Source organism: Anolis sagrei, chromosome 11 (assembly GCF_037176765.1).
Source record: "Anolis sagrei isolate rAnoSag1 chromosome 11, rAnoSag1.mat, whole genome shotgun sequence".
In the NCBI taxonomy this organism is placed as follows: Eukaryota; Metazoa; Chordata; class Lepidosauria; order Squamata; family Dactyloidae; genus Anolis; species Anolis sagrei.
Window position 1 is genome coordinate 29,081,700 of NC_090031.1, and position 14,693 is coordinate 29,096,392.

A 14,693-nucleotide genomic window follows, 5' to 3' on the forward strand; every position below is an offset into this window, starting at 1 on the left:
CATTTCCTGATACCATAATCCACTCAAGAATGCATTGTATTCCCTTGTCCCGCCTCCCTTCCTTCTGATTCACTGGAGTGCCTAGGCGGCAGAAGCCTCCTGATTGGCTCTGGCGCACCGCAGAAGCCCTGTGATTGGCCCAGGCGCTCAAGGGGCGGCCAAGCCTCCTCCCAGCCAATCACCTTCAAGCCGAGCAAGAGTGGAGAGCGGGAGATTTGAACCACACAACTCTGTATTTCTATAAAAATGGCATTTATTTGTGTACATGTTATGCTTTAGCTTGGCGAAAGGTTGCTGCTTTGCATCCTTTTCAGCTGAATTGGCCCCTGGACATTTCCTGATACCATAATCCACTCAAGAATGCATTGTATTCCCTTGTCCCGCCTCCTTCCCTGCTGATTCGCTGGAGCACCTAGGCGGCAGAAGCCTCCTGATTGGCTCTGGTGCACCGCAGAAGCCCTGTGATTGGCCCAGGTGCTCGAGGGGCGGCCGAGCCTCCTCCCAGCCAATCACCTTCAAGCCGAGCAAGAGCAGAGAGCGGGAGATTTGAACCACACAACTCTGTATTTCTATAAAAATGGCATTTATTTGTGTACATGCTATGCTTTAGCTTAGCTGAATTGCAATAAAATCATCTCAGTGGCGCTTTCTTCAACTTTGGCGAGATTCTTTTTGGGAACCGAGGGAAATTATCTTAAATTGGGCTTCTCTTTGCTCCCCGTTGTAGCGATCCTTCTTTGGTGGGTCCGCAGGGTCTCTCCTACAGGGCCAGTCCCTTCTAAAATCCTCCATTGTTTCATTAGCCCCAGCTTCTGCCAACCTAGCAGTTCGAAAACATACAAATGTGAGTAGATCAATAGGTACTGCTCCTGCGAGAACGCCGGCTCTTCGGCTTCGAAACAAATCCTCTCATTTGGCCACCGCAAAGCCAGAAATACATTTGGATGAGAGACGGCGGGGATAATTGGAGGGAGAAAAGGAGGCCCTGTCATTAGGAGGGCGAGGCTGCCTTCCTTGTGGGCACGAGGCCGAATTTAGCCTTTGGCCACATCATGGGACTCTCTGCCTGGAAGACGCCTCGACTACGCCTTGCAAGGGAGAGAAAACAGGCACAAAATACGATCGGAATAACATAAATAATCACTTCTGTTGGTTCTGGGAAGGGGTGAAGTGACCCCGCAGGTAGACCCCACTGCAACCTATGGATCACTGTTCAAATACATCTCGATCTAAAGGGAAGAAGCAGGATAATGATAATAATAATAAATTTAATAATACTAAATAGAATAAAATAATAACATAGAATCATAAATGAAATAAAATTTATAATAAAATTATATATATATAATAATAATAATAAAAATATAATATATTAAGTATTATAGAATAATAAATATAATAAAATAATATATACCACAATAAATAGAATAAAGTTATATATATAAATAACAAATAGAATAATAAATAAAATATATAATAATAAAAATAAATAAAATAAAATATAGAATAAATAAAATAAAAAATTGAATAATAATAAATATAATAAAATTATATATACTATAACAGAATAAAATTATATATATATATATATATATATATATATAACAAATAGAATAATAAATAAAATATATAAAAATATAAATAAAATAAAACATCTAATAATAAATAGAATAAAATATAAGATAAGAAAATAATAACAAATATAAGAAAATAAGCTATATAATAATACAATAAAATATATTATAATAAATAGAATAAAATTATATATAAAGAGAAACAATAACAAATATAACACATATAACAATAAAATATAGAACAAAATAGAATAATATTAATACAATACAATACTAAACAGAATAATCTCTCTCTCTATATCTATCTATATATATATAACAAAATAGAATAATAAAATAGAATAAATAGACATAATAAATAAATAATAAATAAAAGAAAATGTATAATAAATAAAATAAAATATATAAGAATAAATAGAACAACCATACGAAATAGAATAAAATAATAAAAAATAAAATATTAAATAGATCAGAATATATAAAATGGAATAATAAAATAAAACATATAATAATAATAAACAGAATAAAATAAAATATATAATAATGATGAATAGAAATATAATAAAATATATCATAATAATATTAAATATAATATATAATAACAATAGTGAGATGGCTGAGGTGGGATTCGAACCCAGGGTTCTTTTGGGTGGCATGTATGGCATCACATGACCCCGGCTTCCCCTTTTTCCTCTCCTCCTTCAGGTTCGGCTGGGCTTCCTCCTGATGCAGATGCATGGGCTTCTCTGCAGGAAATCCCTCTGAATGCAGAAGAGGAGGAGAGAAGGAGGAAGGGAAGAGAGAAAGGAAGAGAAAGAGAGGCACCCTCCATCCGCCAGCCTGGCTGCATCCCTACCTTCCTTCCATCCATCCATCCTGTTGATGCGGCAGAAGCAGGAGGGTGAGTGCCACCTGGCATCCTTTTCCCATCCGTCTCTATGGGATCTCTCCCAGGGAAGGAGATGCTCTGGCTGCTTGGCACATCTGCTGCTTCCAAGGCTGCAAGGGAAAGGGCTCTCATTTGTTTCAATGGGGGGAGCTGTCATTTGTGCTAAGCTTCTGCCTGATTGTTCAAAAGGGGGAAATCCTACGGCTTGGCTTTGCTTCTGCCTTTTCTCTCTTATGGAAGGGATTGTGCTCCTCTATCTCTCATAATAATAATAATAATAATAATAATAATTATAATAATAATAATAATAATGTTCAAGAGATGCGTCTAAAGGTAAAAATTAATAATAATAATAATACATGTAATAATAATAAATAGAATAAAATAAGAAATGGAATAATAAATACAATAAAATATAATAAAATAATATATATGTATAATAATAATAATAAAAGAATAGAATAAAATAAGAAACGGAATAATAAATATAATAAAAAATAAAAATAATATATATATAATAATAATAAAAGAATAGAATAAAATAAGAAACGGAATAATAAATACAATAAAATATAATAAAATAATATATATGTATAATAATAATAAAAGAATAGAATAAAATAAGAAACGGGATAATAAACATAATAAAATATAATACAATAATAAAAATAATATATATTATAATAATAAAAGAATAGAATAAAATAAGAAATGGAATAATAAACATAATAAAAATAATAAAATAATAAAAATAATATATATAATAATAATAAAAGAATAGAATAAAATAAGAAACGGAATAATAAATATAATAAAATAATAATAATAATAATAATAATAATAATAAAAGAATAGAATAAAATAAGAAACGGAATAATAAACATAATAAAATATAATACAATAATAAAAATAATATATATTATAATAATAAAAGAATAGAATAAAATAAGAAATGGAATAATAAACATAATAAAAATAATAAAATAATAAAAATAATATATATAATAATAATATAAGAATAGAATAAAATAAGAAACGGAATAATAAATATAATAAAATAATAAAAATAATAATAATATATATAATAATAATAAAAGAATAGAATAAAATAAGAAACGGAATAATAAATATAATAAAATAATAATAATAATAATAATATATATAATAATAATAAAAGAATAGAATAAAATAAGAAACGGAATAATAAATATAAGAAAATATAATAAAATAATAATAAATAAAAATATATATTATAATAACAAAAGAATATAAAGAATATATATATATAATAAAAGTATAAATTAAATTAAATATAGAATAATAAATTATAAAATTATAATAAAACAATAATAAATAAAATAAAATATAGAATAATAAATTATAAAAATAGAATAAAACAATAATAAATAAAATAAAATATAGAATAATAAATTATAAAAATAGAATAAAACAATAATAAATAAAATAAAATATATAATATTTTATTAAAAGTAAAAGTTATTATTACAAGTTAATATTCTTTTACTATTTTATTAATAGTAAAAGAATATTAATAATATATATATAATATTAAAATAATAAATAAAATAAAATATAGAATAATAAATTATAAAAAATATAATAAAACAATAATAAATAAAATAAAATGTAGAATAATAAAAAAGAATATTAAGAATATATATAATAAGTATATATTATAAGTATAATATATATTATAAGTATAAAAGTATAAATTAAATAAAATATGGAATAATAAATTAATAACAAATAAAAAATATAATAATAATAAAATTATAAATAAAATATAGAATAGTAAAATGATAATAAATATAATAAAATGTATAATATTAAATTAATAATGAATAATATATATAATAGAATAATAAAATATATTAGAGAATAATAAATATAATAAAATATATAATAATAAAAGAATAATAAAAATAAAATCTATAATAATAAATTAGCAATGAATAAAATAATATATATAATAGAATAATAAATAAAATAATATATATAATAAGATATTAGTTAAAATAAAACATAATAATAAAAGAGTAATAAATAAAATAAAAATTTAATAAAAGAATAAGTAAGATATATAATAAATTAATAATGAATAAAATGTATAGAATAATAAATATAATAAAAATATATAGTAATAAAATGATAATAAATATAATAAATATATAATATAATAAAAACAAAATATATAATAGTAAAATAATGATGAATAAAATAAGATATATAATAATAATAAATATAGTATAATTATATTATATTAATATTTATGTCTAGATATTCCTAATTTATACTTATATATAATAATAAATGTAATAAGAAAAATAAGAATAAATCTAGTAATGCAATTAAATATAATAATAATTATATCATTATTGTATAATATATTTATTTAATATATCTAATAATACATAAATAATATAACTATAATAAATTTATTATTATTATTATTACATGTATAATAATATATATAATAAATGCAATAATAATAACAAATCCAGTAAGAATAAATTTAAATATAATAAGAATAAATGTAATAATAAAAATATATTTAGTAAGAATATTAATAAATATCAGTATGATGATGAAGTCCTTTGGCCACATCATGAGAAGACAGAAAAGCTTAGAGAAATAAATGATGCTGGGGAAAATGGAAGGAAAAAGGAAGAGGGGCCGAGCAAGGGCAAGGCAGATGGATGGCATCCTTGAAGTGACAGGCTTGACTCTGAAGGAGCTGGGGGGGTGACGGTCGACAGGGAGCTTTGGCCTGGGCTGGTCCATGAAGATAGGAAAGCTTCAAGAAGACAATGATGCTGGGGAAAATAGAAGGAAAAAGGAAGAGGGGCCGACCAAGGGCAAGATGGATGGATGGGATCCTTGAAGGGACTGGCTTGACTCTGAAGGAGCTGGGGGTGGTGACGGTCCACAGGGAGCTTTGGCCTGGGATGGTCCATGAAGATAGGAAAGCTTAGAGAAGACAATGATGCTGGGGAAAATAGAAGGAAAAGAAAGAGGGGCCGACCAAGGGCAAGATGGATGGATGACATCCTTGAAGTGACTGGCTTGACTCTGAAGGAGCTGGGGATGGTGACAGTCGACAGGGAGCTTTGGCCTGGGCTGGTCCATGAAGATAGGAAAGCTTAGAGAAGACAATGATGCTGGGGAAAATAGAAGGAAAAAGGAAGAGGGGCCAAGGGCAAGATGGATGGATGGGATCCTTGAAGGGACTGGATTGACTCTGAAGGAGCTGGGGGTGGTGACGGTCCACAGGGAGCTTTGGCCTGGGCTGGTCCATGAAGATAGGAAAGCTTAGAGAAGACAATGATGCTGGGGAAAATAGAAGGAAAAAGGAAGAGGGGCCGACCAAGGGCAAGATGGATGGATGGGATCCTTGAAGTGACTGGATTGACTCTAAAGGAGCTGGGGGTGGTGACGGCCGACAGGGAGCTTTGGCCTGGGCTGGTCCATGAAGATAGGAAAGCTTAGAGAAGACAATGATGCTGGGGAAAATAGAAGGAAAAAGGAAGAGGGGCCGACCAAGGGCAAGATGGATGGATGGCATCCTTGAAGTGACTGGATTGACTCTGAAGGAGCTGGGGTGGTGACGGTCGGCAGGGAGCTTTGGCCTGGGATGGTCCATGAAGTCACGAAGAGTTGGAAGCGACCGAACGAATAAACAACAATAAATACGATAATAAATGCAATGACAATAGCAGTAAATATCAATATTAAATCTAATAATAACAATAATAATAGTCATAAGAATACATGGAATAAGAACAGCAATAAATATAATAATAACTATAATAATAATAATAATAATAATAATAATAATAATAATAAATATAATAATAATTTATTTTAAATATTCCAGAGGATGTCATACCATCTTCGGCCACTAGATGTCAGACATCCCCAACCAACGCATAGGTTTGAAGCCATTATTAATTAATTTCTGGTATTATTGCTGGAAGTGGATAAGAAATAGGATGGAGTAGGAAGGTGTTTGTGTCACCATACCCTCCATTTGTCCAACTTGGAAGGGGATAGTATTGATTTCCCCTCCCTCCGTCCATCCTCCGGCTTTGTCAGCAGCCGCCTTTCCTTCCGAAATTGTCCTCTTATCGTTATATTTTTAGCTAACGACCCTCCGCCACCAACTTCCTCTGTCTTGCAAACCAGGCTGAGTCATGTGGACCTTGTGGTTACGAACTGCGAGAAATGCTCTTCAGCTTCTCCTCTCTTCCCCGCAGTCCTTCCTTATTTCTGTCCGTGACAACCCCATCATATATATATATAGGTGAACTACAACTCCCATTACGCCAGGTTCACTTTGAGAAACTCCATCAGTACTTAAAATTTTCTCATGTTGAGTAAGTTTGCCCTAGATGCATCCTGGATGGGGTTCGGTGTGCTCTCTGGCTACAGGGTGAACTACAACTCCCACTATGGTCAGTCCCCTCCGACCCCTCCAGTAGGTTGAGTTAGTCATGGAGGTTCTGTGTGCCTAGTTTGGTCCCGGTCCATCGTTGGTGAGAGTCATAGTTTCTCAAGTTGTAGGTGAACTACAACTCCCAAAACTCGAGATCAATCCCTCTCTTGATGATGATGATGATGGTTTCTCTAGTTGTAGGTGAACTACAACTCAAGATCAATCCCTCTCTTGATTATTATTATTATTATTATAATATAAGGGAGAGACAGTGGGCAGGGTAGTGTAAATTCCACACCAATGGAGAGAGGAATAAACACTAGGGTGTCTGTGGTGGAGGAAACACACATATAAGGGAGAGGCAGTGGGTAGGGTTGTGCAAATTCCACACCAATGGAGACAGGAAGAAACACTGGGGTGTCTGTGGTGGAGGAAGCACACATATAAGGGAGAGGCAGTGGGCAGGGTTGTGTAAATTCCACACCAGTGGAGAGAGGAAGAAACACTGGGATGCCTGTGGTTGAGGAAACTCATATAAGGGAGAGGCAGTGGGCAGGGTTGTGCAAATTCCACACCAATGGAGAGAGAAAGAAGGGGTGTCTGTGGTGGAGAAAACACATAAAAGGGTTATGTAAATTCCACACCAATGGAGAGAGGAAGAAACACTGGGATGCCTGTGGTGGAGGAAACACATATAAGGGAGAGGCGGTGAGCAGGGTTGTGTAAATTCCACATCAATGGAGTGAGGAAGAAATACTGGGATGTCTGTGGTGGAGGAAACACATATATAAGGGAGAGGCAGGTCATGCAAATTCCACACCAATGGAGAGAGAAAGAAACACTGGGGTTTCTGTGGTGGAGGAAACACATATAAGGGAGAGGCAATGGGCAGGGTCGTGCAAATTCCACACCAATTGAGAGAGAAAGAAATACTGGGATGTCTGTGGTGGAGGAAACACATATACGGGTTATGTAAATTCCAATGGAGAAAGAAACACTGGGGTGTCTGTGGTGGAGGAAACACATATAAGGGAGAGGCAGTGGGCAGGGTCGTGCGAATTCCACACCAATGGAGAGAGGAAGAAACACTGGGGTGTCTGTGGTGGAGGAAACACACATAAGGGAGAGGCAGTGGGCAGGGTTGTGCAAATTCCACACCAATGGAGAGAGAAAGAAACACTGGGATGTCTGTGGTGGAGGAAACACATATAAGGGTCAAGTAAATTCCACACCAATGGAGAGAGGAAGGAACACTGGGATGCCTGTGGTGGAGGAAACACATATAAGGAAGAGGCAGTGGGCAGGATTGTGCAAATTCTACATCAGTGGAGAGAGAAAGAAACACTGGGGTGTCTGTGGTGGAGGAAACACACATATAAGGGAGAGGCAGTGGGCAGGGTTGTGCAAATTCCACACCAATGGAGAGAGTCAGAAACACTGGGATGCCTCTCCCATACAAACATACATATTTTGACTTTTATTATGATGTGTATGTGTATAGAGATAGATAATGAACCCAGGACCCCCCTATTCCTTGTTCACGACAGCCTTGTGAGGTGGGACCAAAGGGAACGACATGTGCATTTGATTCCCAAAGAGGAAGAGAAGGGGAAGAAGGGGGAAGGAGAGGAGGAGGAGGAGGCCAGGGGTTCGGAACAGATTTCCATTCCTCGGCTGCGGACACCCACGCCTCTCCCGGCATCCGGCCCCAAAAGCCACGCCAGGAACAGAAGAGAACAGGCAGGCCTCGCTCCACAAAGCGTAATCATAATAATAATAATAATAATATCTAAACATAAATAGAAATACAATAATAATAATACCTTTCATTTCTTACATAATTATATCACTATTGCCTGACTTTCATCTATTGATTATTATTATTATTGACACATCTCTTGAATATTATTGTTATTATTATTATTACCTGCCTTTCATCTCTTGCAATTTGTTGTTATTGTTGTTATTATTATTGAATATTATTATTATCATTATTATTATTATTACCTGCCTTTCACTTCTTGCATATTGTTGTTTTTGTTGATTATTATTATTATCTTGCTTTTACCCCTTGAATATTTTAGTATTATTATTACCTACCTTTCCTCTCTTGAATATTGTTATTATTATTATTATTTGACTTTCATCTCTTGAATATGATGATTATTATGACCTGACTACTGTTACTACTATTATTACCTGAATTTCACCTCGTTAATATTATTACCTGTCATCATGAATATTATTATTACTATTATTACCTGACTTTCTTCTTATTATTTCTATTATTATTAGACTTGCATCTCTTCATTCTTATTCTTATTCTTACCTGACTTCCACCTCATTATTATTATTATTATCTGACTCATCTTGAATATTATTACTATTATTATTAGACTTATATCTCTTCATTATTATTATTCTTCTTACCTGACTTCCACCTCATTATTATTTTATTATAACTATTATTATTATCTGACTCATCTCTTGAATATTATTATTATTATTATTATTATTATTATTATTATTAGGCTTGCATCTCTCCATTCTTATTCTTACCTGACTTCCACCTCATTGTTATTGTTATTATTACTATTATTATTATCTGACTCATCTCTTGAATATTATTACTATTATTAGACTTACATCTTTTCATTATTATTATTATTACCTGACTTCATCCTCATTATTATTATTATTACTATTATTAGTGACTCATCTCTTAAATATTGTTATTATTTCTATTATTATTAGACTTACATCTCTTCATTATTATTCTTATTCTTACCTGACTTCATCCTCATTGTTATTATTGTTATTATTACTATTATTACTGACTCATCTCTTGAATATTATTATTTATATTATTATTAGACTTGCATCTCTTCATTCTTATTCTCACTTGACTTCCGCCTCATTATTATTATTATAACTATTATTATTATCTGACTCATCTCTTGAATATATTATTATCACCTTGTGTTCATCTCTAGTTTCCCCCTTGCTGTTTCCCAGGCCAACCTCCTCTCTCCTGGATGGAGCAACCTACCTTTCATCTCTTGATTATTATTATTATTATTATTATTGCCTGACTACTACAACTACTACTATTATTACCTGATGTTTACCTTGTTATTATTATTATTTCATCTCTTGAATATTTTATTACTATCATTACTATTATTATTACCTGACTTTCAAATTATTACTACCACTACTATTAGACTTGTATCTCTTCATTATTATTATTATTATTATTATTATTATTATTATTATTATTATTATTATCTGATTTCCATCTTCTTCCTATTATTATTTATCTGTCTTGCATCTCTTGAATATTATTATTACCTGACATTCATATTATTATTATTATTATTATTATTATTATTATTATTATTATTTGCATCTCATTATTATTATTATTATTATTACCTGACTTTCGTCTTTTTCTTCTTATTTATTATCTGTCTTACATCTCTTGAATATTATTATTACCTTCTTCTTGTACTTCTTTTCCATCTCATTATTACCTGACTCATCTCTTGATGATGGTGATGATTATTATTATTATCGCCTTACGTTCCTCTCTTGTTTCCCCCTTGCTGTTTCCCAGGTCAACCTCATGTTCATCTCTAGGATATTGTTATTATTGTTTGTTATTATTGTCACCTTATTAACACTTTGCTGGACGGAGCAACCTGTCTTTCATCTCCTCTTCCTCTTCATCTTCTTCATATCACCTTAGGTTCATCTCTTGAATATTTTATTATTATTATTATTACTTGGCTTCCATCCCATTATTATTATTATTATTATTATTATTATTATTATTACCTGACTTCCATCCCATTATTATTATTATTATTATTATTATTATTATTACTACTACTACTTGGCTTCCATCTCATTATTATTATTATTATTATTATTATTATTATTACCTGACTTCCATCCCATTATTATTATTATTATTATTATTATTATTATTATTATTACTTGGCTTCCATCCCATTATTATTATTATTATTATTATTATTATTATTATTATTATTATTATTATTACCTGACTTCCATCCCATTATTATTATTATTATTATTATTACTACTACTACTTGGCTTCCATCTCATTATTATTATTATTATTATTATTACCTGACTTCCATCCCATTATTATTATTATTATTATTATTATTACTTGGCTTCCATCCCATTATTATTATTATTATTATTATTATTATTATTACCTGACTTCCATCCCATTATTATTATTATTATTATTATTATTATTATTACTTGGCTTCCATCCCATTATTATTATTATTATTATTATTACCTGACTTCCATCCCATTATTATTATTATTATTACCTGACTTCCATCCCATTATTATTATTATTATTATTATTATTATTATTACTTGGCTTCCATCCCATTATTATTATTATTATTATTATTACTTGGCTTCCATCCCATTATTATTATTATTATTATTATTATTATTATTATTACCTGACTTCCATCCCACTGTTATTATTATTATTATTATTATTATTACTTGGCTTCCATCCCATTATTATTATTATTATTATTATTATTATTATTACCTGACTTCCATCCCATTATTATTATTATTATTACCTGACTTCCATCCCATTATTATTATTATTATTATTATTATTATTATTATTATTACTTGGCTTCCATCCCATTATTATTATTATTATTATTATTATTATTATTATTATTACTACTACTACTACCTGCTTTCCATCCCATTATTATTATTATTACCTGACTCATCTCTTTATTATTATTGTTATTACTATTATTACCTGCTTTCCATCCATTATTATTATGACCTGGCTTCCGTATTATTATTATTATTATTATTATTATTATTATTATTATTATGACTACCTGACGTTCCTCTCTTGCTGTTTCCCAGGCCGTCCTCCCCTCTGCAGCTCGGAGCATGAAGGGCGGCGCATGCAGGCCGTGGAGCGCCGCCTCGGTCTCCTCCAAAGCGGTGGCGGCAACAGAGAGGGTCAAGCCGCTGCCCATCCCGTCACCCGGCATGAAGGCCTCCAAGTCATCCACTTCGCTGGCCTTCGACTCCCGGCTGGGGAAGGTGGGCCGCTCGATCTCTGCTCCTGGGTTATAAACATCATCTCTGGATTGGTTTTTATCATAAACACATGAGGAAAGTTTGTTCAACTACATAAACATAAGGCTGTCATACCACCTTCAGCCACTAGATGTCAGACACACTGAACCAACTCATAGGTTTGAAGTCATTATTGCTCAAAGCGGATTAGAAACACGGTAGGAAGATCCCCAAAATAGGGGATGATGACCCCATGATGCCATGTTATCACTAGTGTGCTGCTGAACCCATGGATTTGTACATTAGCGCAACGACCACCCCACTGCGCCACTAGAGCTCTCCCTTCTCTCTCCATTGCAGCTGAAAAGGGCCAGCAGTGAGGACATGCTGAACAAGCCGGGCTTTGCTGCGGCTGCGGGGGTCTCCCGCCTGAAGAAGACCGTCACCACGGGGGCCATCGCTGAATTGGCTGAGAACCGGTTGCGGACCAGCACAGGTAGGCCGGCCACTCCACCCTCCACCTTCTTAGCCTTCCCTCCCTTCTTTTTCTTTCTTTCCTTCCATCATGCCTTTCTCAGCCTTCCCTCATTTTTCTTTCTTGCCTTCTCCGTTCCTTTCTTTCCCCTTTTCTCATTCTTTCCTACTTCCTTTCTCCTTCCTTCTTTAACTCCCCTCATGCCTTTCTCCCTTTCCTTTCTCATCCATCCCCCATATTCCTTCATACCTTCTCCTTCCCTTTCTTTCCCTTCTTTTTCTCTTTCTTTCTTTCCTTCTGCCTTTTGTGCTTTTCTCCCTTTCCTTTCTCACCCTTCTTTCCCTTCTTCTTTCCTTTCCCTTCTTTTTTCTTTATTTCCTTCTTCTCTTCATGCCTTTCTCCTTTCTCACCTTTCTTTCCCTCCTTTTTTCTTTATTTCCTTCCTTTCTTCATGCCTTTCTCCCTTTCCTTTCTCACCCTTCTATCCCTCATTTTCTATCCCTCATTTTCTTTCATCCCTTCTCCTTTCCTTTCTTTCCCTTCTTTTTCTCATTCTTTCTTTCCTTCCGCCTTTTGTGCCTTTCTCCCTTTCTTTTCTCACCCTTCTTTCCCTTCTTCTTTCCTTTCTTTCACTCCTTTTTTCTTTATTTCCTTCCTCTCTTCATGCCTTTCTCTTTTTTCTTTCTCACCCTTCTTTTCCTTCTTCTTTCCTTTCTTTCCCTCCTTTTTCTTTCTTTCCTCTCTTCATGCCTTTTTTCCTTTTCTTTCTCACCTTTCTTTCCCTTCCTCTTTCCTTTCTTTCCCTCCTTTTTTCTTTATTTCCTTCCTTTCTTCATGCCTTTCTCCCTTTTTTTCTCATCCTTCTATCCCTCATTTTCTTTCATCCCTTCTCCTTTCCTTTCTTTCCCTTATTTTTCTATTTCTTTCTTTCCTTCCGCCTTTTGTTCCTTTCTTCCTTTCCTTTCTCACCTTTTCCTTCTTCTTCCCTTTCTTTCCCTCCTTTTTCTTTCCTTACTCTCTTCATGCCTTTCTTCCTTTTCTTTCTCACCCTGCTTTCCCTTCTTCTTTCCTTTCTTTCCCTCCTTTTTTCTTTATTTCCTTCCTCTCTTCATGCCATTCTCCCTTTCCTTTCTCACCCTTCTTTCCCTTCTTTTTTCCTTTCTTTCTCTCTCTTTTCTTTATTTCCTTCCTCTCTTCATGCCGTTCTCCCTTTCCTTTCTCATCCTTCTATCCCTCATTTTCTTTCATCCCTTCTCCTTTCCTTTCTTTCCCTTCTTTTCCTAATTCTTTCTTTCCTTCTACCTCTTGTGCCTTTCTCTCTTTCCTTTCTCACTCTTCTTTCCATTCTTCTTTCCTTTCTTTCCATCCTTTTTTCTTTATTTCCTTCCCCTCTTCATGCATTTCTCCCTCAATTTCTTCATCTGATCCCTCTTTTCTCCTCCACCTTCCTTTCCTTCTTTCTGCCTTCCTTCCTCCTTCCTCTTCCTCCTTTTCTCCTTCCTTCCTTTTTTCCTCTGATCTTTCATTTCCTTCTTTCTGCCTTCCCTCCTCCTCTTTCATCCTCCTTTTCTCTTTCCTGCCTTCCTTCCTCTTATACTTCTTTTCCTTCTTTCTGCCTTCCGTCCTCCTCCTTTCCTCCTTCCCCTTCTTCCTCTTATACTTCTTTTCCTTCTTTCTGCCTTCCTTTCCTTCCTGCTTTTCTCCTTCCTCCCTTTTCTTCCTCTGATCCTTCTTTTCTCCTCCACCTTCCTTTCCTTCTTTCTGCCTTCCGTCCTCCTCTTTCATCCTCCTTTCCTGCCTTCCTTCCTCTTATACTTCTTTTCCTTCTTTCTGCCTTCCTTTCCTTCATCCTTTTCTCCTTCCTCCCTTTCTTCCTCTGATCCCTCTTTTCCCCTCCAACTTCCTCTCCTTTCTGCCTTCTATCCTCCTCTTTCATCCTCCCTTTCTCCTTCCTCCCTTTCTTCCTCTTATACTTTTCCTTCTTTCTGTCTTCCGTCCTCCTCTTCCTTCCTCCTTTTCTCCTTCCCCTTCTTCCTCTTATACTTCTTTTCTCTTCTGCCTTTCTTTCCTTCCTTTTCTTCTTCCTTTTCTTCCTCTGATCCGTCTTTTCTCCTCCACCTTCCTCTCCTTCTTTCTGCCTTCCATCCTCCTCTTTCATCCTCCTTTTCTCCTTCCCCCCTTTCTTCCTCTTATACT

The 14,693-nt window shown here is 33.5% G+C and overlaps 1 protein-coding gene and 1 long non-coding RNA gene across 3 annotated transcripts in view; one reads left to right on the forward strand and one right to left on the reverse strand.

Annotated features, from left to right (window-relative positions):
* Positions 1–564: 564 nt before the first annotated feature.
* On the reverse strand, positions 565–2,272 carry LOC137097670 (uncharacterized). Its single transcript, XR_010910349.1, has 2 exons — positions 2,209–2,272; positions 565–820 (listed from the first exon to the last, which is right to left on the reverse strand). It is a non-coding gene; the product is annotated as an uncharacterized lncRNA (long non-coding RNA).
* SPECC1 (sperm antigen with calponin homology and coiled-coil domains 1) overlaps positions 2,216–14,693 on the forward strand; it is an 81,962-nt gene continuing 69,484 nt past the window's right edge. The window contains exons 1-4 of one of the 2 annotated variants that reach the window (XM_067472106.1): positions 2,216–2,475; positions 8,464–8,677; positions 11,864–12,046; positions 12,383–12,518. In XM_067472106.1, coding sequence (XP_067328207.1) covers positions 2,243–2,475; positions 8,464–8,677; positions 11,864–12,046; positions 12,383–12,518 — 766 coding nt within the window. In that variant the 5' untranslated portion in view covers positions 2,216–2,242. The remainder of the gene's footprint in view (positions 2,476–8,463; positions 8,678–11,863; positions 12,047–12,382; positions 12,519–14,693) is intronic. The other variant, XM_067472107.1, reaches the window with a different exon arrangement.